This window comes from Myotis daubentonii, chromosome 9 (genome assembly GCF_963259705.1).
Source record: "Myotis daubentonii chromosome 9, mMyoDau2.1, whole genome shotgun sequence".
Classification (NCBI taxonomy): Eukaryota; Metazoa; Chordata; class Mammalia; order Chiroptera; family Vespertilionidae; genus Myotis; species Myotis daubentonii.
The window spans coordinates 82109046-82130146 of NC_081848.1; the positions used below are offsets into that span (position 1 = coordinate 82109046).

At 63.5% G+C, this 21101-nt stretch overlaps 1 protein-coding gene across 4 annotated transcripts in view; it reads left to right on the plus strand.

Annotated features, from left to right (window-relative positions):
* Positions 1-21101, plus strand: part of MACROD1 (mono-ADP ribosylhydrolase 1) — a 128998-nt gene that overhangs the window by 102336 nt on the left and 5561 nt on the right. For 3 of the 4 annotated variants that reach the window (XM_059710289.1, XM_059710292.1, XM_059710291.1), the window contains exon 4: positions 12202-12231. The exons of the other annotated variant lie outside the window; for it this stretch is intronic. In XM_059710289.1, coding sequence (XP_059566272.1) covers positions 12202-12231 — 30 coding nt within the window. The remainder of the gene's footprint in view (positions 1-12201; positions 12232-21101) is intronic. 4 annotated transcript variants of the gene reach the window in all.

Below are 21101 nucleotides of genomic sequence, written 5' to 3' on the forward strand. Positions count from 1 at the left end.
CCCCGAGACTGCCCAGCAGGGAGGAGGGAAGGGCAGGGCTGAGGAAGGTGGGGTGGAAGATGCCCGGGTTCTGAGATTGGGGCCTCCAGTGACACCCCACCACTCATCACGGAGCCTCTTCTGACCCCTGCAGACCTTTTTATCAGGGGCTCTTCCCCACCCAGGTTCCTGGCCAGACAGGGAGGCAAGACAGAGAGAAGGGCGCAGGGAGGGTGGGGAGCGTGCGGCCTGCAGAAAGGAGGGGTCTTCCCCCAGCACAAATCTGCAGGCGCAGCCCAGCGCTGGGTCGACTCAGCTCCTGGGTCCTCTCTGCCCTTCCCCCAGCAGCTCCTTTCCCTCAGGGCGGCTGAAGCCACTGAAGACGGGTGGCAAGGGGTCTACAGATGGGGTGTCCTGAGCCCGGGGTCTCCTTCCTCAAGTCCTGGTGGCACAGAGCCGTGGCCCAGGGCTGGGCTTGGGTGGGGTCACTCAAGGCCCCTCACCTGCTGGCACAGGTGCAGCCAGGCCTGGCGGGTTCTCAGCTAAGTGCACTGCTGAGACTGGGCCGAGAGGAGGCACAGGGGAGGGGGAGGGGGAGGAGGAGGGGGAGAGGGTGCCAATGGGATGGGGGGGGGGTGTTGCCCAGCAACCACCAAGCTGCTCTCTGCGGCTGCCTAGGAGGGATTCTTAAAGAGCTGAGCAGAAAGGCTGGGCCTTGGAGGGGCTGAGGCAGGGCCTTGCATACCAATGGCTGCTACTGCTGCCTCCTCTCCCCTCCCTCTCCCTCCTCCTCCCCCTCCTCACGGCAGAGCCCCAGCTGGGAGGTTGGAAAGACTGAGAGGAGGGGCACCCAGCCCAGGGGGGACCTGAGGCAGTCAGGGCAGGAGCCGGGCTGGGGCCTGGAAGGGGGTAGGATGGCCGCCCTGAGCCTACAGGGCTGGGGTGCCCCGGCTCCCAGACCCCAGGGCCAGGGAAGGGCGGGAGCTGGGACTCCTTACCCACCTCCCCTGGCCCTTCTGAGGGGCTCTGCTCCCACCGAAGGATTAACCTGCTCCGCCTCTTCCCGGCTGAGTGACCTCAAATGAGCCCCCTTTCCCCCTCCCCCCACCCCCGCCTGCCCCCAAGTCTTTGGTCCTGAGAGTCCCAGGCAGGTGCAGGAGCCACCAGCGGTCAGAGGCGGCCGAGGAGGCAGGCTGGCCAGGCTGGGGGTGGGCAGTGTCCGAGGAAGTCCTCCCTGGGCAGCAAGTGCTCGCCCTTCCTTCTGTCCCGAAGAGAAGGCGAGCCTGTTTGGTCTCCAGGCAGCACTTCCTGCTCCAACAGGAGTGATCCTGTCCTCCGAGCCTCAGTTTCCCATCTGAGCCTGAGGGTCGGGGCCAGTCAAGGGCGCCTCCGGGATCCAGGGGGAGCCGGTGGTGTCTGCATCAGGAAGCTGCCCCCAGCTCCCTGCAGTGGAGGAAGGAGGGGACCGGAGGGGAGCTCACACGCAAAGTGCTCCTTCCATCGACCTGATTGGGCCACATCGGAAGCCGGTCCCAGGCCTGATCCAACCGTTGCCCACACTCCTCTAATTGGTCCCTGTGGGTGCCGCACTGCCTCTCTTCCTGGCCCTCCGTCAACCCTGGGCCACCACTTACCCCAGCCCCTGCCCCAGGCCCACCCCCTGCAGTTCCCTCCCGCTCAGCTCAGAGAGCGTGTTTCTAAAGTGCAAGCCCCACCCTGCTGCTCCCACACCTGCCCTGGCTCCCTCAGGCCTCCGGAGAAGGCTCCGGCTCCCTGCCCTCAACTCGACCACGCTCCCCTCAGAGCCTCCGCTGCAGCTCACCCTCCCTGGCCCACACAGCTCACGCACCCTCCAGACATGGGACCAGACGGACCCAAATCAATGTCTGCTGAATGGATGAATGGCACCATGAGCAGCTCCTCACTGCCGACCCCGTGTTGGCCTCTGGGTACAAGAATGACCAAAAAAGACTAGGTCGTCTCCCACAGGCTGCCATGCTGGGAGCACATCAGCCAACGAGCCTGAGGATGAGTCATTCAGGACCATGGTGAGGGCTCCAGCAGAAAGTCCAGTGCGATAAGAGGAACAGGAGGCATTCGGCTGGGTGGTCAAGAGGGGCCTCTCGGAGGAGGTGACTTTTCATTGAGACCTGAAGGATAAGAAGGAGGCTGTCTGGGAAAAGCTGCAGGGAGAGTGTGTCAGGCAGAGGAAGCAGAATGTGCAAAGGCCCTGGGGCATGAAAGAGCAAGACCTATTGGAGGAAGAGAAAGAAGGCCAGGAAACTGGGGGGAGCAGAGTGTGGGATGTAGCCAGGCATTCATGGAGGGGAATATGGATTTTATTCTAATGTAATCGGAAGCTATTTGAGATTTTTAAGCAGGGAAGTGACATGACTTAATTTATATTTTAAAGCGATCATCGGAACAACCACTTTGGAGAGCAATTTGGCAGAAACTAGTGAAGTAAAAGATGAGCATATCCCACTGCCCAGCAGCCCCACTCCCAGGTGTACGCCCGACAGAATTCCCAGCGCATGTGTGCAAGATGCCACTGCAGCTGCGTTTGCCAGAGACAAAACTGGCACGGCGGCCTGCTGGTCTGTGGGAGAGCAGATGGATGCGTGCGGGGCGGTCCCCGCCCGGAGTATTACACGGCAGTGAAAACAGACCGACTAGAGCAGCACGGCCGACCGGGGTCACCTCCCCAGCGTGGCGGGGGCATGCGGCCACCCCCAGGAGCCCCGCTTTATATGAAATGGAGACATGCAGGCCTCGCTAATGTCATGCACAGCAGAACCGTCAGGAACATGCAACCTGAATGCAGGGTGGGGTTCCTCTGCATTGCGGGGGCTTCAACTCTTCTGTGATGGTGTGTTTGTTGGGCTGGTGGTAGGTCAAGGGGCCGTGTGTGTGTGTGTGTGTGTGTGTGTGAGAGAAATCAATAGGAAAGGCTGCTGAGAGGATGAGTGAGGGTGCGGGGCAGAGGAAGGGTGGCCCAGGAGAGAGGAGACACTCGGGGGAAGTGGGAAGTGGAGGCCCCGCCTGCCTGGCTGTTGGGGGGTCCTCTCTCCTCCTCCAAACCCTCGGTTTGTTTTCTGTTCAATCAGCTCCTGGTTTTAAAATGAAGCTCAGAGAAGGCGAGGAGCTGCCCGGGGTCACCCGGCCAGCTGGGGGCGGAGGAGCCTGTGACTTGTCCTTGGGGGTAGTTGGCTTGTCCAGCGGCACTGATCAGAGGGGTCACCCCCACACCGACCCCGAGCCTGGCCCGGGGCCTTGTCCGGCCCCTCCCCTCAGGACATTTCCCTCAGCCAGCCATCCACTCCCCCTTGGGCTCCCGCCCCTCATTCCTGTGCAGATGGAGCCTGCACCCGGCTGGCTGGGGCCCAAGCCATCTCCTGGTAATTGGGTTTCAGGGATGCTCCTCTCATGGTTATGCTAATGGCGGGACGCTGAGCGCCTGCCCCCGGCTCCTGGGGGAGGGGAGGCCCGGCAGCCCGGGCTGGGTCTGCTTGGTCTGCCCCCGCAGCGCTGCAGCCCGCCCTGGTCCCTTAGAGGTCAGACTACCTGACTCGAACTCTGGCTCCCCCGCTTCCCAGCCCAGCTGTGCGACCTGGGGCAAGTCACTCGACCTCTCTGAGCCTCTATTTCCTCATCTGTAAAGTGGGGGAATAATATCACCCTCACTAGGCTCGCAGGGGAGGGAACTATGAAATGAGAGACTCCATCTAAAAGACCTGGCCCGGTGCCTGGCGCAGAGAACTGGCTTGATAAATGTGTTATTAACTATGTTTGGTTTTTATTTAAAGTCTAAAAGGTCCGACAGGAAAGTGAACAGGGGCTCGTGGGATCTGAGTGATGAGGGAAGGGTGACTCCCTTTTCTTTTGCTTTTTGCCCATGTGTGTTGTGTTGATGTGGATTACCCATGAATTCCTTGTGGACGGTGACTGTGATGGGGCTTGGAGAGCGGGCATTGAGGGGCTTGGGGTCCAGCTTGGGGGCCACTGGCTGGGAGGTTGGGTCTCTAGGGGCCGAGTCCAAGGCACCCAGGCAGGAGGGGACAAGGGAGAGGCCCAGGCCCGCAGGAACCACCACCCACTCGCAGGCTTTGAGCTGAAACGGCTGCCTGGCTGGCTTTTGTAGGGAGGCCTGGGGTGGACGCCTGGGCAAACCCGGGGGTAGGGCAGGAGTGAAGGCTCGGGGGAGGCAGAGGAGTCAGGGCCAGTGAGAGGGGCGTCCTAGAAGTGGGGGCCCAGCTGGGTACAGCTCCCAACAGCTTTGAGGATCGCAGGGCTTTGCTCAGAGCAGAGCGGGTGTGGGGCTCAGTCCTGGAGGCAAACAAGCCAAGTCTGAGCAGGATGCTCAGTGTCCCGGGTTCCAGGTCAGACCCGCAGGCTTCGAACCCTGTCTCCACCACCCCAACCTGTGTGGCCTCGGGCCAGGCGCTTACCTGAGCCTCCGTTTCCCCTTCTGTAGAATGGAGCTGCCCGTTCAGCAAAGTCCCCATGGCTCTCCCTAGGGAGCTGGTGACCAAACTCAGTAAGAAGCTGCTCTTGTTAGGGGACCCCGTTGCCACTGGGACACCCTATGGGGCCATCACAGTTTTACGGGCATTTTGAACGTTACCACCCATGCCCCCCGAGGACGTCAGTTAACTGACCTACCCACCCCACAGATGAGGAGACTGAGGCCCCAGGAGGCAGAGCCACTGGCTCAAATTCAAGTTCACAGCTGGGGTTTCAGGACCAGGCCTGGCCAAGCACAGACATCGCCCCTCCCACTAAGCCCCGTGGCCTTGGGCACGTCCCTTCGCCTCTCTGGGCCTCAGTTTCCCCATCTGTAATAGGACGCGTTCAGATGGGCAGCGGCGGTGCCGTGTGAAAGCCTGTGGTCGGTGCCCACAGATGGGAGCCCCTTGCCCCGCTCCCCCGTGAGCTCCCCCGAACCTGGGAACTGGGCAGCGACCCTCACACTTTCACGGGCAGCCCCACCTCAGCGGACATGACCTTGGCCTGAGGGGCAGAGCGCGTCACACAGGGTAACTGCCCGCAGCGTGAGATGCCTTTGAAGTCTCTTGTTTTGTCTTCAAAAGTTCAGCACATTTTAGGTTTCATTCCCTCGGTGGGGCGATTCTCATCTAAAACATGCTTTAGACGACTCGCCCTCAGTAGCACAAGTACCCGCCACTGGCCTGGGGGGCAACGCACGGACTTCCCAAGAACAAAGCCCACGCCCCTAAACCTGCCTGTGGAGCTGGGCTGCCGGTCAGCAATCGTCACCTCGTAGGTACCAGGCACTGTGCCAGGCTCTGGGGTACAGGTGAGCAGTGGGGCCCAGCCCGGGGGGAGGCAGGCCAGAAAGGGCAGCTGCAGTCAGGACACCTAGGCGGGGGGGGGGGGGGGTGCCAAAGAGGCTCCCCCTCAGGGAGGTTGGGGAAGGGATCCCCTGGACAGTGCAGTAGCTAGCGGGTCCCCCTCCTGCCCCCATTGCCCTCTGACCTTCTTTCCTACTCGCCCCCTCCTGGATGTACCTCAAACCCGCCAGGCCCACTCCTGCCCCAGGGCCTTTGCACAGGCTGGCTCCCTCCATGCAGCAGTCTCTTGATCCTTCTAGATCAGCCCCACCGCCCGTCTGCCGCTCTCCTCTCCCTTTTACTCCCTTCCCAGCCTCTGGTGCTGACTGATTCTCTTTATTCAGTTTATTCTCCTTCAATTGTTTCCCAACCCGCCCTGGCCGGTGAGCTCTGTGCTGCAGGGCCTTGCCTGGCTGTGTCCCAGAGCCTGGCACAGTGGGCACTGGATGCCGACTGGTCAAATGACAGAAAGCTGAGATCTGGCCTCGCAAAGGAGGATGGAGGACAGCGGCCAGGCCTGCGGGGGCGGGGGGAGCAGCCCCCAGTTCCGGGAGGCTGGTGGGCGGCCTCCCCGGCGTGTGAGGCCGGGACAAGGTGTTTGGAGGAGCAGCGGTCACGGGCATGTGTCAGCAGCGGCCCCCGGAAACACACAGAGGGACTGTGTGGGCTCAAAGTCACTGCTGTCACCACTGTGCCCGCGTGCAGGCCCTCCCTGGCCCAGTGACCGGCTCAGCGCTTTCCTCAGGTCACTGAGTCCCCTCTCTGGCAGTGCCCCCGCGTGTCCCCGCCTCCCTGGGTGCTCCCCCACCCGGGGTGGAGGATCTGGTTCCCATCAGAGAAAGGCTCCCACCCACTCGCCTCCCGCCACTGCCCTTGGACCAGCCCTGCGGCCGGCACCTCCCCACCCAGGCCCTGCCTCTGCGAGGCCCCGGGGCCACCCGTGCGGCCTGGCTGAGCGACTCTGAGCACAACCCATGTACAGCCTGTTCGGTCTGCTCAGTAAACTGTCAGCGGGCCCTGCTGCGCACCGGCTCTGTGCTGGGAGCTGGGACACACTGTGGGCGCGACACACGGGCTAAGGGGGGAGGGGGGAGGCACTCACCTGGGAGGGGAAGATGCTGGCAGTGATTCCTGACCCAGGGGAGGGCGTAGCCAGGGCTGCTCGAGACCCTGGTAGCTGGCGCGCTCAAGGCTGACTCCCAGGCTGGGAGGTGGGGAGGGTGTCTTCCAGGCAGCAGTACCAGCCCATGCACAGGCCCTGGGGCAGAGGGAGTGGGGCAGGTATGAGGACCTGGGGTGTGGCTGAGGGAGAGGTGGAGGGGCGCGGGGAAGCGATGAGGGGTGAGCCGGCGGGCCATAGGCCTGGGAATGCCAGGGATCAGTTCTCTACCCTGAGCGCCCAGGGGCTGGCGGGGTGGGGGGGGGGGGTGGTCAAGGAGCCGCGGGTAAAAGAGGAGAATCTCCATCCGCCGTGAGAGGCCGTGCTCCGTGGACCAGCTCCCTCGTCTGTAAACGGGGCAGGAACGGTGCCTCCCGCACGGGGTCCTCGGAGCTGACCTGGCCTCCGCCCAGCTCTCCTGCCACTGTGGGCCCTTTTTATCTAAAAAAGTATTAAAGCTAGATTTGATTACTTTCTTGGCATAAAGACAAACATGTGAACATTATACATGAAAACATCTTCTTCAACCTTAAAGTTCACGTTTTCCTTAAAAGAAATGACAACACTTTCCCCAGGACACATGACTGGGCCCTCAAAGTGGGGGCTCTTCCTCTGATGAGGTGCTGGGCAGGGGGGGGGGGGCAACCGGAAGAGGAGGAGGGGCCTCCCTCAGCCCCTCAGCTCCGCCTCTTCCCATCCCAGCTCCTCCAGCCCCTCCGACCCCCGCCCCTCCAGCGGTTGAGTCAGGTCCCCCTGACCAGGCCCCTCATCCTGAACAGGAAAGTGCCCTGACCCGTAGGGCCATGCCCCACCCACATGCCTTTCCTACTCTGAAAGCACAGCCTCCCTCCAGCCTCAGCTCACAGGCCGCCTCCTCCATGAAGCCTGCCAGTCTTCAGGCTGCCCCGGCTCTTGGCATTTGCATGCCCCCGCCCACCCCCCAGGACTGGAGCCCCCCTCCTTCCAGGGACAGTGTCTGCTTCATCTCAGTATGCTTGTGGCACCTGGCACATGGTTGGCACCCAGTTAAACTGTTCTGTGCAGAGAGAGCAGTGGCCCCCGGGTCTGCCTTGCCCCCGGGTGTCCTCTGCCCTGCAGTGACGGTGGCCTAGCTTCTCCCTGTCACTGGGCAGTGGCCACCTGCCAGCCCTGAACCAGCTCAGGAGTTGGAGCACAGCCTGGGGAGCGACACCACCCTGCCCACAGGGACAGCAAGTGCTGGGGGGGAGGGGCTGGGTCCCCCACCTCACCCCGCCCCGCCCCAGAGGAGGTGCGCAGGGCCTGAGGGCGTGGAGGGAGCAGGGGTGAATGGGGGTGGGGGTACATTGCAGGAGTAGCAGTGGGGGGCAGGGGAGGGCAGCAGAGTGTGTGGAGGTGGGGAGTGAGCGCCCCAGGCCCCCAGCCCCTGACCCGGCGGGCCACCATCAGGGGACAGAGGATTTGGTAGTGACTGGTGAGAGGGGTGAGGACTCATTGCCGCCCCAAGGTCACAGACCCAGCACTGAGCTTGGAGCCGGTGACACAAGGCCAGTGGAGCGCGGCACAGGCATGTCCCGGGCAGGGGACGCAGGGGCCTGGGCCCCCTGCGCTGCGGGGGGTGGGGGGCCAATGATGAGCAGAGTCCGCTGGCCGTTGCCAGACCTGCACCCCAGCCCCCAGGGTGCCCCCTCTGTCCCAGGAACCCACACCCCCTGCAAAGCCAGACTAAGCCTCACCCCCCTCCCTAGCCCAGGGGGAGGCCAGGGCCCAGCTCGCCCAGCCCCGCCTGAGCTCACAGAGCCCTGCTTGGCTGGGGCAGGAGTAGGTCCCTGGGGCAGAGCCAGGTCGGGAGCCCGGCTTAGACTGGAACCCAGGGCTCATCCCCACACCACGCGGCGGCTCAGCCTTCGCCAGGCTCAGCGAGAAGGTGTCAGGAGCCCTTCAGGCTCAGGGAGGGAACAGGGGTGAAGGAAGCAGGTGCCGACGACCAACTGTCCTGTTCCAGCCCCTTCCCCACTCCCCACTCACTCTGCGAGCCTCGTTTCCTCACCTGAGAAATGGGCTAATCCCAGTGGTGATGGAAGCCTGAAGCCAAACCGAGGGGCATGAAGGGCGGCCAGCAGAAGGGGCAGGAGCTGGAGACGCAAGGGCGGCGTCGGGTGGGGGAGGTGGGGAGAGCCAGCCCTGGCCTGGGAGCAGGAAGGCCTGGGACCACCTGCTTCAGGTGGGAGAGGCTGTTGGTGTCTTCGGCAGTGCCCCCCCCTTTGTCAGCATCCTCCCCAAACCCCCAGGCCATTTGCCCGGGGATCCGGCCCAGCTGAGACCTTGGTCAGCCTGTGGGCGTTCCGGTGGCCAGGCAGCCAGGTACCTGGGACAGAGCCAGACGCGGGCCAGGGCGAGAGCAGGGGAGGACCGCAGGGTCACTGCCCTTCCCCTGCGACCCCACCGTGGAGGGCTGAGTGTGGCGGGCTGGGCAAGGGCCCTGCAGGCCAGCCTCCTAGGACACCTGATGAGCTGGGGACAGGCCGGTGACCAGTCCTCTGTGCAGCCCAAATCGACTTTCCCACCTGTGGCAGGTAATGCCACCTGGCGCCCTCCCCCCGCTCAGCCTGGGGAAAGCCTTCCCCTGGCCCAGGCCCGCCTCCTCGGCCCCCGGATCCTCCCGGCCCGGTGGACCTCAGTCACCCCAGTCCCCTCTCCTGGGCAGGGTCGCACAAGGTGGGGTTGGCATCGCCTTCCAACAGAGGCCTGCAGAGCGGCAGGTCGGTGCCCCCTCCCCTCCTGCCCCTTCACGGCTCCCTGCCAACCCATTTGGCACGGAGCCCTCAGAGCGGGAGCCAGCTCATTTGCAGCCGGTGTTAATTAAGAGAGAGAGGTGATGGGGGAGGTGGGGAAGGACCACAGAGGGCAGCTTCCGACAGCCGCCAGGACTGCCCTGAGGACCTAGGGCGCTGGGAGCTGGACCCCCTGGACCCGAGATGCCCCTGCTGGCTCTGGGACAGGGCTGTCCCGGTGCCCACTCCCCCCAGCTCTGCACTCAGACCTGGCGGGGCGGGGGCGGGCCTACTGTGCGCTCTGCCGTGATGTGGAGGAGGCAAGCCCGGGCCCCGGCCATGGGAGGGCCGCCCTGGGACAGGCCCTCGGGCAGTCTGCCCTGGGGTCAGCCCACTTTACGGGCTCAGCTTTGGAGTCAGACAGACCCACTTGCGATCCTGCGACCTCCACGCGCCACACAACCCTGGGGCCTCGGCCTCCGTGTCTATAGATGGGGACAACAGCTTTCCTGCGGCTTCCCCGTGAGTGAACAGGCCTGTGTGCAGCCTCGCCGGTGCCTGGCCAACAGCCCGCACGGGGTCACCGAACGTGCCTTCCTGGGGCAGAGGCCGCATCCAGGGCCGGGGGGGGGGGGCGGGGGGCAGCCCCTCAGCCGCCTGCCTGTCGGCCTGGGGTCCCGCCGGCCCCCCCTGCTCCCCCCAGGGCCCGGCTCCAGCTGCCTGGCCGCCTCCGAGCTCCCCGCGGCCGCTGGCCCTGCTCTGGGAGCGCCAGTCGCTCCTCGCCTCTCCATCTTAATTAGCTGCTTGTATTAATCTGGCAAGTAACGTGGCAACTTGCAGCCCTGGGTTTTCAGCCGCGGAATTAATTATTCCCCCAGCGACGCGCTGTCAGCTCCGGGAGACCAGCCACTCGGAGCCGCCGACACCACTTAGCCGCGTCCGCAGCTTCCGCGTGGCACCCGCCGGCGGCCCTGGCCCGGCTCTGCCTCCCGGCTCTGCCTCGGGTCCCCTCACGCAGAGGGGCGGCGACACAGGGAGCAGGGGTGCCCGGAAGGTGCGGGAGCTGAAGGCCCTGCCTGGAGCCAGGGCGCCTGCTGCCCAGGGGCCAGACACAGCAGCTCTCCCACCTGGGCAGCACCTGGGCCGGACACAGCAGCTCTCCCACCTGGGCAGCACCTGGGCCGGGCACAGCGGCTCTCCCACCTGGGCAGCACCTGGGCTGGACACAGCGGCTCTCCCACCTGGGCAGCACCTGGGCCGGGCACAGCGGCTCTCCCACCTGGGCAGCACCTGGACCGGGCACAGCGGCTCTCCCACCTGGGCAGCACCTGGGCTGGGCACAGCGGCTCTCCCACCTGGGCAGCACCTGGGCTGGACACAGCGGCTCTCCCACCTGGGCAGCACCTGGGCTGGACACAGCGGCTCTCCCACCTGGGCAGCACCTGGCCCGGGCACAGCGGCTCTCCCACCTGGGCAGCACCTGGGCCGGGCACAGCGGCTCTCCCACCTGGGCAGCACCTGGGCTGGACACAGCGGCTCTCCCACCTGGGCAGCACCTGGCCCGGGCACAGCGGCTCTCCCACCTGGGCAGCACCTGGGCCGGGCACAGCGGCTCTCCCACCTGGGCAGCACCTGGGCCGGGCACAGCGGCTCTCCCACCTGGGCAGCACCTGGCCCGGGCACAGCGGCTCTCCCACCTGGGCAGCACCTGGGCTGGGCACAGCGGCTCTCCCACCTGGGCAGCACCTGGCCCGGGCACAGCGGCTCTCCCACCTGGGCAGCACCTGGGCTGGGCACAGCGGCTCTCCCACCTGGGCAGCACCTGGGCCGGGGCACAGCGGCTCTCCCACCTGGGCAGCACCTGGGCTGGGCACAGCGGCTCTCCCACCTGGGCAGCACCTGGGCTGGGCACAGCGGCTCTCCCACCTGGGCAGCACCTGGGCTGGGCACAGCGGCTCTCCTACCTGGGCAGCACCTGGGCCGGACACAGCGGCCCTGACTCGCACCCGCAGCTAACACAGGCACTGGAGCCCTGCTGGGGGCGGGGCAGGCGGTGCCGACCCAAACAGCCTGACATCGGCGGAGGCTGCCTGCTTCACTTTCCCCCTTCAGCCTGCGGAGGGTGGGAGGGCAGCCAGCCGGGCAGAGCGAGGTGGACAGGGCAGCCACAGAGGCTGGCAGTCCCGCTCTGGTCGAGGGAGGGGCCAGGGTGGGAGCTCCCTTGCTTCACATCAACCCTGGAAGGTGGCCTATTCTCCCTGGGGAAACTGAGGCACAGGGGACAGGGGCTCGAGTCACCCATCTGCTGACCCCGGCTTTGGGTCCAGGCCCAGTGCTCCGGACCCTCATGGCACCCACCATCTCAGGTCCTGCCCCCCACACACTCATCACCCTAGTGTCCCACGGCTTCCGGCCTGTGACCCTCAGTAGCCCTGTTTGTCCACACCCTCCCCCAGCCTGGCCGGATGGGCCTCCAGAGACACTGTGGGCGAGTGAGTGAATGAGTGAGTGAGTGAGTGAATGAATGAATGAATGAATGAGGAATGAATGAGTGAGTGAATGAGTGAGTGAGTGAGTGAACAAACGCAGTGGACACTCGTGGCCGCAGGTCGTCTGCCACTCTAGACCCCACGTGCAGCTGCTTCAGGGTGAGCGGGCAGGACCCTGGCGGCTCCCGGCCCTCCCTCACCGCCATGCAAATCCAGGCCCACAAGGCCTCCCCCTCACCTGCCTGCCTCGGAGGAGACTGTGCCCAGAGTGAGGGCCCAGCTGGCAGCCCTGTCTCCACCCTCCACACGGCCTGCCCACCAGCCCACCCCACCTGACCGCCCCACCTGACCAACCCACCTGACCGCCCACCTGACCGCCCACCTGACCGCCTACCTGACCGCCCCACCTGACCAACCCACCTGACCGCCCACCTGACCGCCCACCTGACTGCCTTTTCTCTCTCTTGCAGCCAACAGCTCCCTGCTCGGAGGCGGCGGTGGTGAGTGACCCGTGACCCTTCCTACAGTCTGAGGGTGTGGGGGGGCCGGGGCGTAGCGGGGAGATGACACTCCCTCCTCGGCTGCTCCTCTCCCTGGGGCCCCTGTGCTCACCTTCCCATCGCCCCCAGTGCCCCCAGTCTCCGTCTGCCCCTTTCCTGCCCCCTCCCTCCCTCCCGGCCTGGTCTGGCTGCCATCACCGTAGACAAAGCCAGACGCCTGTGGCAGGCCGGGCCCCTCGCTGCTGGGCGGCCTGGGCAGGTCCCCACCCTCTGAACAGAGGCCTCCTGCTCTGTGACTGGGAGGAGGGGGGCCGGGGGCTGGGGGGCCGCAGGGGAGGCGGGAAGGGCCCAGCCCTGCCTTTGACCTGACGTGCCCTCTGCGTGCCCTCTGGCCTCAGTTTCCCAGGACGAAGGGAAAATTACGGCCTGTGCTCTGCTCCCAAACCTTGAAAGGTGACTCCGCAGCCAGGCCAAGGTCTGGGAAGCCAGGGAGACCCCTGCCCACTGTGTGTGTGTGTGTGGGGGGGCCTCGAGAGAGGCTGTTCACGCGTGGGAACGCCCCCCAGGAGGCGGGGTCAGGGCAGGCTCTGCAGCCAGGCCAAGGTCAGCAGGTGCCCCGGGGGCAGGCCCTTGGCCCAGGGCCCGACTCCCCAGCCAGCTGTGCCCGCGGCCCCCAGCCCCTCGCCCCCGCCGCTGGGCCGCCCTGGCTGGGCTGCCGCCGCCGTGCAGGCAGCGGGATGATTGGCGAGGCCGGGGGCAGGGGTTAATGCGCCGCTGGATAAATCCCGGGGGCTGTTTACGGCAGTGGTGGCGGGGCCCAGGCCAGGTTTTAAAAGGGGGGAAGTAAAAGGGGCGTGAAGGTCGGGATGAATAAGAGCCGCGCTAAGAGCTGTCGGTGCCCAGCCAGGATGCGGGGCTGTTTGTGGCTGATGTTTTCCCTCCTCCCCCCTCCCCGCCTTCTCCTCCCGCTGTCCCCGCGGCGGTCACTGCTACCCTGGAGGCCTCACAGAATGAGGGGCTTCGCTGGGGGCGGGGTGCAGACAGGCCCCCTGGGACCCTCTTCCGAAGCTGGTCCTTTTGGAGGCCCCTGAGGCCCTGCTCTGCCCACAGCCACCCCTCCCGTCTGTTCACCCATCACCCAATGGCTGAGCGCCTACTGTGTGCCGGGCCCTGACCTGGGTGCCAGGACAGACCCACTGGGCACCAGCGGGGCCTGGTCCCTGCCCTCCCAGAGCTCACAGTCCAGACGAGAGCACCCACCGCTACACAGGGTGGCCGGGGGGGTGGGGTGACTGAGCCAGGAGCGGTGCCAGGCTTGGGCATCAGGCGGCTCCTGGAAGGAGGTGGTGCCTCTGGTAGGAGAGAGCTGGGGAGAGCAGTGGGAAGGGTGTCCTGAGTGAGGGAGAGCATGGGGTTGGGGGAAGCTCAGAAGACGGGACACGTCAGAGCCCAGCCGGGAGGAGGCGGGGGCGGGAGACCCCATGAGGGGCTGGAGTTTTAGCCGTTCCACGTCCAAAGACAAGGACCTCAAAAAGGTGTGGGCCTTCTAAATCCTCCGTCTGGCCACACCCCTCTTCTGCTCAGCACTCTGCCAGGACGCTCCCCGCCCTCAGAGCCATGGTCCCCAGCTCCCCAGACGCCGCCCAGACTCCCCACCACACGCCCGGCCCTTCCCCACTCAGCGCCTGCCACACCGGCCTTCCTTCCTGGAACTGGCTGAGCCCTCTGCCCAGAATGCTCCTCCTCAGACAGCCATGAGGCTGCCCCCTTCCCCTCTTGCACGCCTCACAGGCCACTTCTCCCGGCCGCCCTCACCCGTAAGTGAAATTGCAGCTGCCTGCCCTGCCCTGCCTCCCGGCCCCTCGCACTGCCCTGCCCTGCCCTGCCCTGCCCTGCCCTGCCCTGCCTCCCGGCCCCTCGCACTGCCCTAGGTTTTCTTCTCCTTGGGGCACCTCCCCTCACCTGCCAGACAGACAAGCCCCTTGTTTACTGTGCTCATTGTTCATTGTCTGTCTGCCCGGGAGCAAAAGCTCAGAGGGCACCACTGTCTCCAGCCCAGAGCGGCTCTGCCCAGAGCAGGGGCTCAGTACATGGTCGTGAGCGAATGAACGACCCGCAGTGAAGGCAGGGGTGGCCCTACAGGCCGTCGAGGGCGGGGGCGCCACTGAGGTTTCAGGCCGGGCAGGGTGTGGCTCATAGATGGCCTGGTGACCTCGCTCTGGGAGGTCAAAGGGCACCTGCTCTGGCCAGACTAAGGAGGGAGGCACCTTGGGGTCCCTCTGACTCCCCTTCCTGAGTCATTGAGGGTGAGAGGAGGCCACAGCAGCCCCAGTGCGGCCTGACTGACGCAAGATGGATGGGGTGAGCCGGGGCCCGGGAGGAAGTGGGCCCGGAGTCCAGCCTTTTAGCGCCGGCTGAGATTTATGGAGCCGCCGCAAGGACTCACTGGGGCTGTCACTCCACTAATGTGATTGGAACAGGTGGAGGCGGTCGGGAGGGGACCAGGGTGGGGGTGAGGCTGGAGCTGGTGGGGCCTGACGCCCGCCTGGGGCTGGAAGGGAGAGGCCCCATGTCCCGGGACATCTCTGCCTTCACGTCTGTCCCCTGTGCCCTGACCACCCGGGAGGAGCACCCTGGGCTGGGTGCCGGGGTCCTTACCTGATTCCGCCCAGATGGACCCCAGCCTCCCCATGGGGTCTCCTGAAGTTCCCACCATGAGGGGTTCAGGCCTCTACCCACCCCTGACTCTCCTGTTACCACCCATTTATCTACCCACCCACCCACCCATCCATCTCCAATCACCACCCACCCACCTGCCCATTACCCACCTTCCTCCCATCACCACCCACCCACCTGCCCAGCCGCCCAGGCACTTAACAGCAGGAGTCCCCTCGGCCCAGCCCACGCCCTCTCCCACCCGCTCTGTGCCTCCCCCGCAGCACTGACCCCCTCGTGGACCCTGTCTCATGTTTGTTCTCTTGCCTGTGTCCCCACTGGAACGCACCTTCCCCAGGAGCAGGGTTCCGGGATCTTTGGGGCAGTTAGCGGCACGCTCTGTGCTGGGTCCTGCCCTCGGAGGTGGGACCCACATCTCCTGCCCGGGTGCCCGGCCAGCCCTGCAGAGAGGGGGCCTGGGCAGCCATCAGCCCGGAGGGGGCCCTAAGGGGACGGGCCTGGCCTGCGGAGCTGTGGTGCAGCAGCCCAGTGTCTACTGCTGGACGCGAGATTCCCAGTGGAGCGGATGCGGCCTCTGGGGAAGGGAGCCCACTGGGCACCCAACCTCAGGGAAAGCCCCCAGGGGGTGCTGGGGCCAAAGGACCCCCTCCCCCCACCCAGGGTCCAGGCTCCCGGCTTCCCCACCAGGCCCCGGGGCTACGCCAGGTTGTGTAGCTTCAACACCAGCTGGTTCTGGCAACAGTGAGTCCTGGGAAGCCCCCTCCTCCCCTTCCCAGGGCTCTTTCCTTCTGAGGGTGTGTTGCGGGGGGGGGGGCGCTCAGGACTCGGTTCTGCCCCCAAAGAGACCCATTTTGGTAGAAGGCTTCCCAGCAGAGGGGACATCTGACTTGGGCCCTAACGGCTGAACAGGAGCTCAGCAGGGACAGAGGGCGGACAGGCCCACCAGGGAGAGGGCCACCCAGCCTCCCAGCCAAACCCTTCGCCTGGAGACTGCCGGCCGACGCCCGCTCTCCCTCCTCCCGCCTCCCTCCTCCCTCCCAGAGAGCCTTTTACTGTCTCTTAAAAAAAATATTTTTAAACACTCTCTTATTGTATGGTAAGAAGGGAGGCGGGCCCTAAATCAGGGTGGGAATCGACAGGGCCCTGACGCGTGTCCCTCCTGTTTATTGGGACTGAAATGTTTACTTGGCGATAAGGACCGGCTTTCTCGCCGAGATTTGTGCGCGCTTTTTCAATTACCCCTCGTCTTTCTCTGCCACTTCTGCACTAAAGGGATAATAAATGTATCGGAGCGTTTCAATTATTCATCTAAATCATGACTGCGCCTGCCACGGCCCAGCCTCAGTGACAGATTAATTCCGGGGCGCCTTCCTCTGCTGGCGTGGCCGCCATCTCCGCGCCCGCCTGGCAGTGCCCCGGGGCTGGCCGAGGGCTGGCTGGGCTGCGGTCGGTAGGTCCCTGGCTGGGCAGGTGGGCAGAGCGGGAAGGAGCCCCCACCCGTTCCCCACACACACACTGCCAGCGATCCCCCTTCCTTTGGGGGTCCGCGGCCCCCCACACCTGCAGGAGCCGGCGCTTGCGCCCTCCCGCCCGCTGGGCTCTGCCAGCTCCCCACGCCCACGTGGCCGGTCCCCGTGTGTGTTCCCTGCACCCGTGTCCAGGCATGTCACGGACCAGAGAATCCCGGGTGGCCGGCGCCTTGGCACCTGCTGCTGCTGTGCCTGAGGCCTCCTCTGCGCCCCCCCCCCCCACCGCCTCTGCCACCCTCCCAACCTTCCTCCCGTCATCTGTCACGCCAGCCTCAGCCCCGCCCCGTCTGAGGCCTGTGCGCTCCTGGCAGTTCTCGGCTGGGACCTGCAGGCCCTGTCCCCCGTGGCCGGCATCTGCCACCTTCATCATCAGACTCCATTTGTGTGGTGACTTAGGTACCAACTGCTCCCATCCGACCACCCCCAAGGGGCACGCACAGCGCCTGTCTGTCCACCTCCTGGCGGAGAGTGGGTGCTCCGTGCAGACCTGCGTGTGGACTGGCTGTGCCCAGGCCCGCGACCCCCCCAGGCACCTGTGTGCCCGCCTGCCCACACCCCTCCCGCACCACGGTGCTCCCTCGCCACCTGGGCCCATCCTCTCTCTCTGGGCACAGGCACCAGGCAGGCGTGATCCTGGGGGGAGGTGCGATTTCTTTCCCTCCTCGGTCTCTCACCCTCCCCCCCCCCCCATCCTGCTCTCCGTCTCTGCCTCGCGGCGCTGCCTGCCCCATGTCTCTGCTCCCTCGCTGGGGTCTGCCTCCCTCTCCACGGCTTTCTCTCCAGCACGTGCCCTCCCCATGTCTCGTTCTCTCTGGCTCCCTCTTCTTTTCTCTCTCTCCTGCTCTCCTCTGTTCATAGTCAGTCAGGCCCGGGAGGAGCAGCGAGGCCTCTATGTATTCCGCCCCGTGCACTTGCCATCCCAGCACCCCTGCCCGGCGGCACTCTCTCCCATCGCCCCGTGCCACCAACCCGCAGTTGCTTCCCAGGCCCTGGGCTCTGACAAGCTGAGCCGGCACAGGGGGCGTACCAGGTGGCCTCCAGCCCCCTCAAGACCGACCCGGGCTCTGAGCCTGGCACACAGAGGAAGCACCACTGTGTGCCAGGCTCGGGGCAGGGCACGGCGGCCGGCACCCTCTCACCTAGAGTGGGTCTGAGGCTGGGCTGGGCTGCAGGGAAGGGCACCTGGGGTGAGGGAACAGCAAAGGGGCCCCAGAGGACTCTCAGACCATGCCCCTTCCCTGCTCAAAACTTCTCGCCTCGACGGGATCAATCCCAGGTGCCTGCCCTGCCCCCAGCTGGTCTTCTGCCTGGACCCTCCTTCTCTGACCTTCCAGAAGCCAGTTCCTGCCACTGACTCATCTGTTAAGGTCTCCCTCCTCGGAGAGGCCTTCCCAAGCACAAACCAGCACACACACCCTCCCGCCCTCCCCCCCCCCCCCCCCTTCAGCCACTCTGTTGTCACAGGTGGTATGAGAGCTGTGCTTCCCCTCCTGGCACAGGGCGTTACCGTAGGCCCCTCCCCACTGCCGAGTGCCCTGGGAGCCACTCAGGAGGCCAGTACTCATCTCAGGTGGAGGCTGGAGGGAGCCCCAGCCTTACTCTAGTTGAGGATTTTATTTCGTGGACTCCTGGGAGCAGCAGGGGAAGATTACGAGCCGGGGAGTGACTCCCCAAGTAAAGGCCCCGCCTCCGTGCCCCCCTTCGTGAATGCGGGGCCTTGCTGAGCCCCTCCCTGCAGAATCTCACATCCCCTCACCTGGATGCTATGGGCTCCACCATTAGCTTCCCCATTCTGCAGATGAGGAAACCGAGGCACCGAGACCCCCCAGGTGACCTGTGCTCCCCGCCCCCTCTCCGCAGTTGGCCCTCGCTGGGTAGGAGGACCAAGGGGACTCTGTCCCCAGAGGGGGCTCTAGCACAGGCTGGTGGGCCCCCGCCCCCCTCCCCCAGCAGGCAAGATGCCACCAGCCCCGCCTGCAGCTGCCGGGTGGGGGGTTTAATCACGGGAGTGATTTCTGCATGATGAACGAGGCGCAGCCGTTGTGTACATAATGAAGCCCTAATGTTTTCAAATCCCCATTTAAGGAGCTGATCTCACCCCATAATGAATTTCAGATCACATCGCGGCGCTGTCGTCCATCCATCTCCTCCCTGGGGCGCCCCCCTCCGTGCAGCACGAGGGTGGGGCCTGGCGCGTATGAGCTCTGCACCCGCCATGGGCCAATGGGCAGGGCCCAAACCTAGCACAGAGCTGGGGGCTGGTGCGGGTGTTTTTGTTGTTGTTGTTTGTTTTGTTTTAATCTTTGTTGTTGAGAGTATTACAGATGCCCCCTCTCCCCCCCATTTCCCTTCCCCCTCCACCTGGTTCCCAACTGGCCCCAGGCCTTCACCACCCTATTGTCTGTGTCCATAGGTAAGATCTTTGGTTAATCTCTTCCTACACCTCCACTTCCCTCTGACATTCATCAGTTTCATGTGTCCATGCCTCTGATCCTATTTTATTCACCAGTTTATTTTGTTCATTAGATTTCTTGTTTATTTGTAGATTCAGTTGTTGATAGATATGTATTTGTTGCCATTTTATTGTTCATATTTTTTTAAATTTCTTCTTCTTAAATAATACCCTTCAACATTTCATGTAATACTGGTTTGGTGGTGATGAACTCCTTTAGCTTTTTCTTGTCTGTGCAGCTCTTTATCTGACCCTCAATTCTAAATGATAGCTTTGCTGGGTAGAGTAATCTTGGTTGTAGGTTCTTGCTATTCATCACTTTGTATATTTCTTGCCACTCCCTTCTGGCCTGCAAAGATTCTGTTGAGAAATCAGCTGACAGTGGTATGGATACTCCCTTTTAGGTGACTAACTGCTTTTCTCTTGTTGCTTTTAAGATTCTTTGTCTTTAGCCCTTGGCATTTTAATTATGATGTGGGCCTCTTAGGGTTCCTCTTGTTTGGGGTTCTCTGTGCCTCCTGGACTTGTAAGTCTATTTCATTCACCAGGTAGGGGAAGTTTCCTGTCATTATTTCTTCAAATAGTTTCAATATCTTGCTCTCTCTCATCTCCTTCTGGCACCCCCATAATGGGAATGTTGGTACGCTTGAAGTTGTCCCAGAGGCTCCTTACACAATCTTCATATTTTTAGATTTTTTTTTCTCTTTTAATTGGGTGTTTTATGCTTCCTCATATTCCACATTGCTGATTTGATTCTCTAAATTATCCTTTATTTCAGTCAGTGTATGCTTAATGTCTGACTCTTTGACTTTCCACTAAGATCCTTGAAAGTCTCATGAAGCTGTCTACCAGGTTCACTGGCTCTAGGGCCTCCAGGGAGATGAAAAGCCAGCCACTGCCTAGGGCCACTCAGCAGGAGCTATTTGTATTGGGCTTGGAGGTGTCCAGGCGAGGCCCAGCTGTGAAGCAAGGCAGGCTTGTGTTAGTGCAGGATCTTGGGGCTTTTATTGATAGGTTTGGGGCATGCTGAGCCAGCTGCATCTTGTTTAAGAGATTTTAGCTAAGTCTGAAGCCTGAGCCAGGACAGGCCTTCTACATGCAAAAGCCGCTGCAAACAAGTTGGGTGGAGCTGCAAAATGGATGGGGCGGGGCCTCGGGGAATCACCAGGGCGGAACAAACAGAAATGGCTGCCAGTCACCCCTGCAACCGGGGAGGTTCCAGCATAGGAACAATGACCCCTGCGAACACCTCCGTCTGGGAGAAAGCCACTGAGTTCTTGACCCGATGCCAGACAATCCAATTCTTCCTCGTATGTGTCTGGGTCCCCCAGTGTCTCACCCTGGCTGGAACTCAGAACAAGCAAGACCTTGTAAGTTCAGTTCATGTGCCGGCTCTTTAAAAGGAGCAGCTGGGGCTCCAGCAGCCTCCGTGTCACTCAGCCCCAATCCCCACTGGTTTTTAAAGCCCACAGTTATGGGGACTTCTCTTCCCAGCTCTGGGAGCCTGGGCTGAGGCTGGGACCCCTTGCAGAGATGATCCCCCTCCCGATTAAAAACATGCCACGGGTGGGTGCTGGACCATCCCATTCCCGGCCTCCGCCACTCCTACTAGTCTCAACCTGCTTTCTTCTTTACATCTCTAGTTGCAGGACTTCCACTCAGCCAGCGTTCAGGCGGTTCTGGATGATGGTTGTTCTGTATTTTAGTTGTAATTCTGATGTGGTTGTGGGAGGCGGCCAGTATGGCGTTTACCTATGCCACCATCTTGGGTATCCCTGGTGTGGGTTTGTTGAATGAATGAATGACCAGGAGGGCATGGGAAGAAGCACAAAATCAGTTCTGGCACTGGGGCATCACGTGGGTTGTGGCCCCCAAGGCTCAGTCAGGGCTGGGAGGGAAACAGAGATGGGGAGTGCAGGGTGGGGCCAGGAGAGAGGGCACAGGGCCCATGGGGGGTCGTTTATCCAGGCTTTATGGCTGGGCCTGGGGGTGCAGCAGCTCAGGCTTTGGCCCTTGACCCAGCTGGTACCCTCTCAGGGACCACATCTGCCCAGCACTGGCATTTGGTGTTCGTGTAGGTGGGTAGGGCCTGGCCAGCACCAAGGTGGCTGGATTGGGCTCGCCTTAGGCTGGACACCCCTATGCCTGGGTGGGGAGTGGTCTCTAGGGCCCAGACCCAGGTGCCTGCCTGGGCTCTTGAGGCACAGCCTACC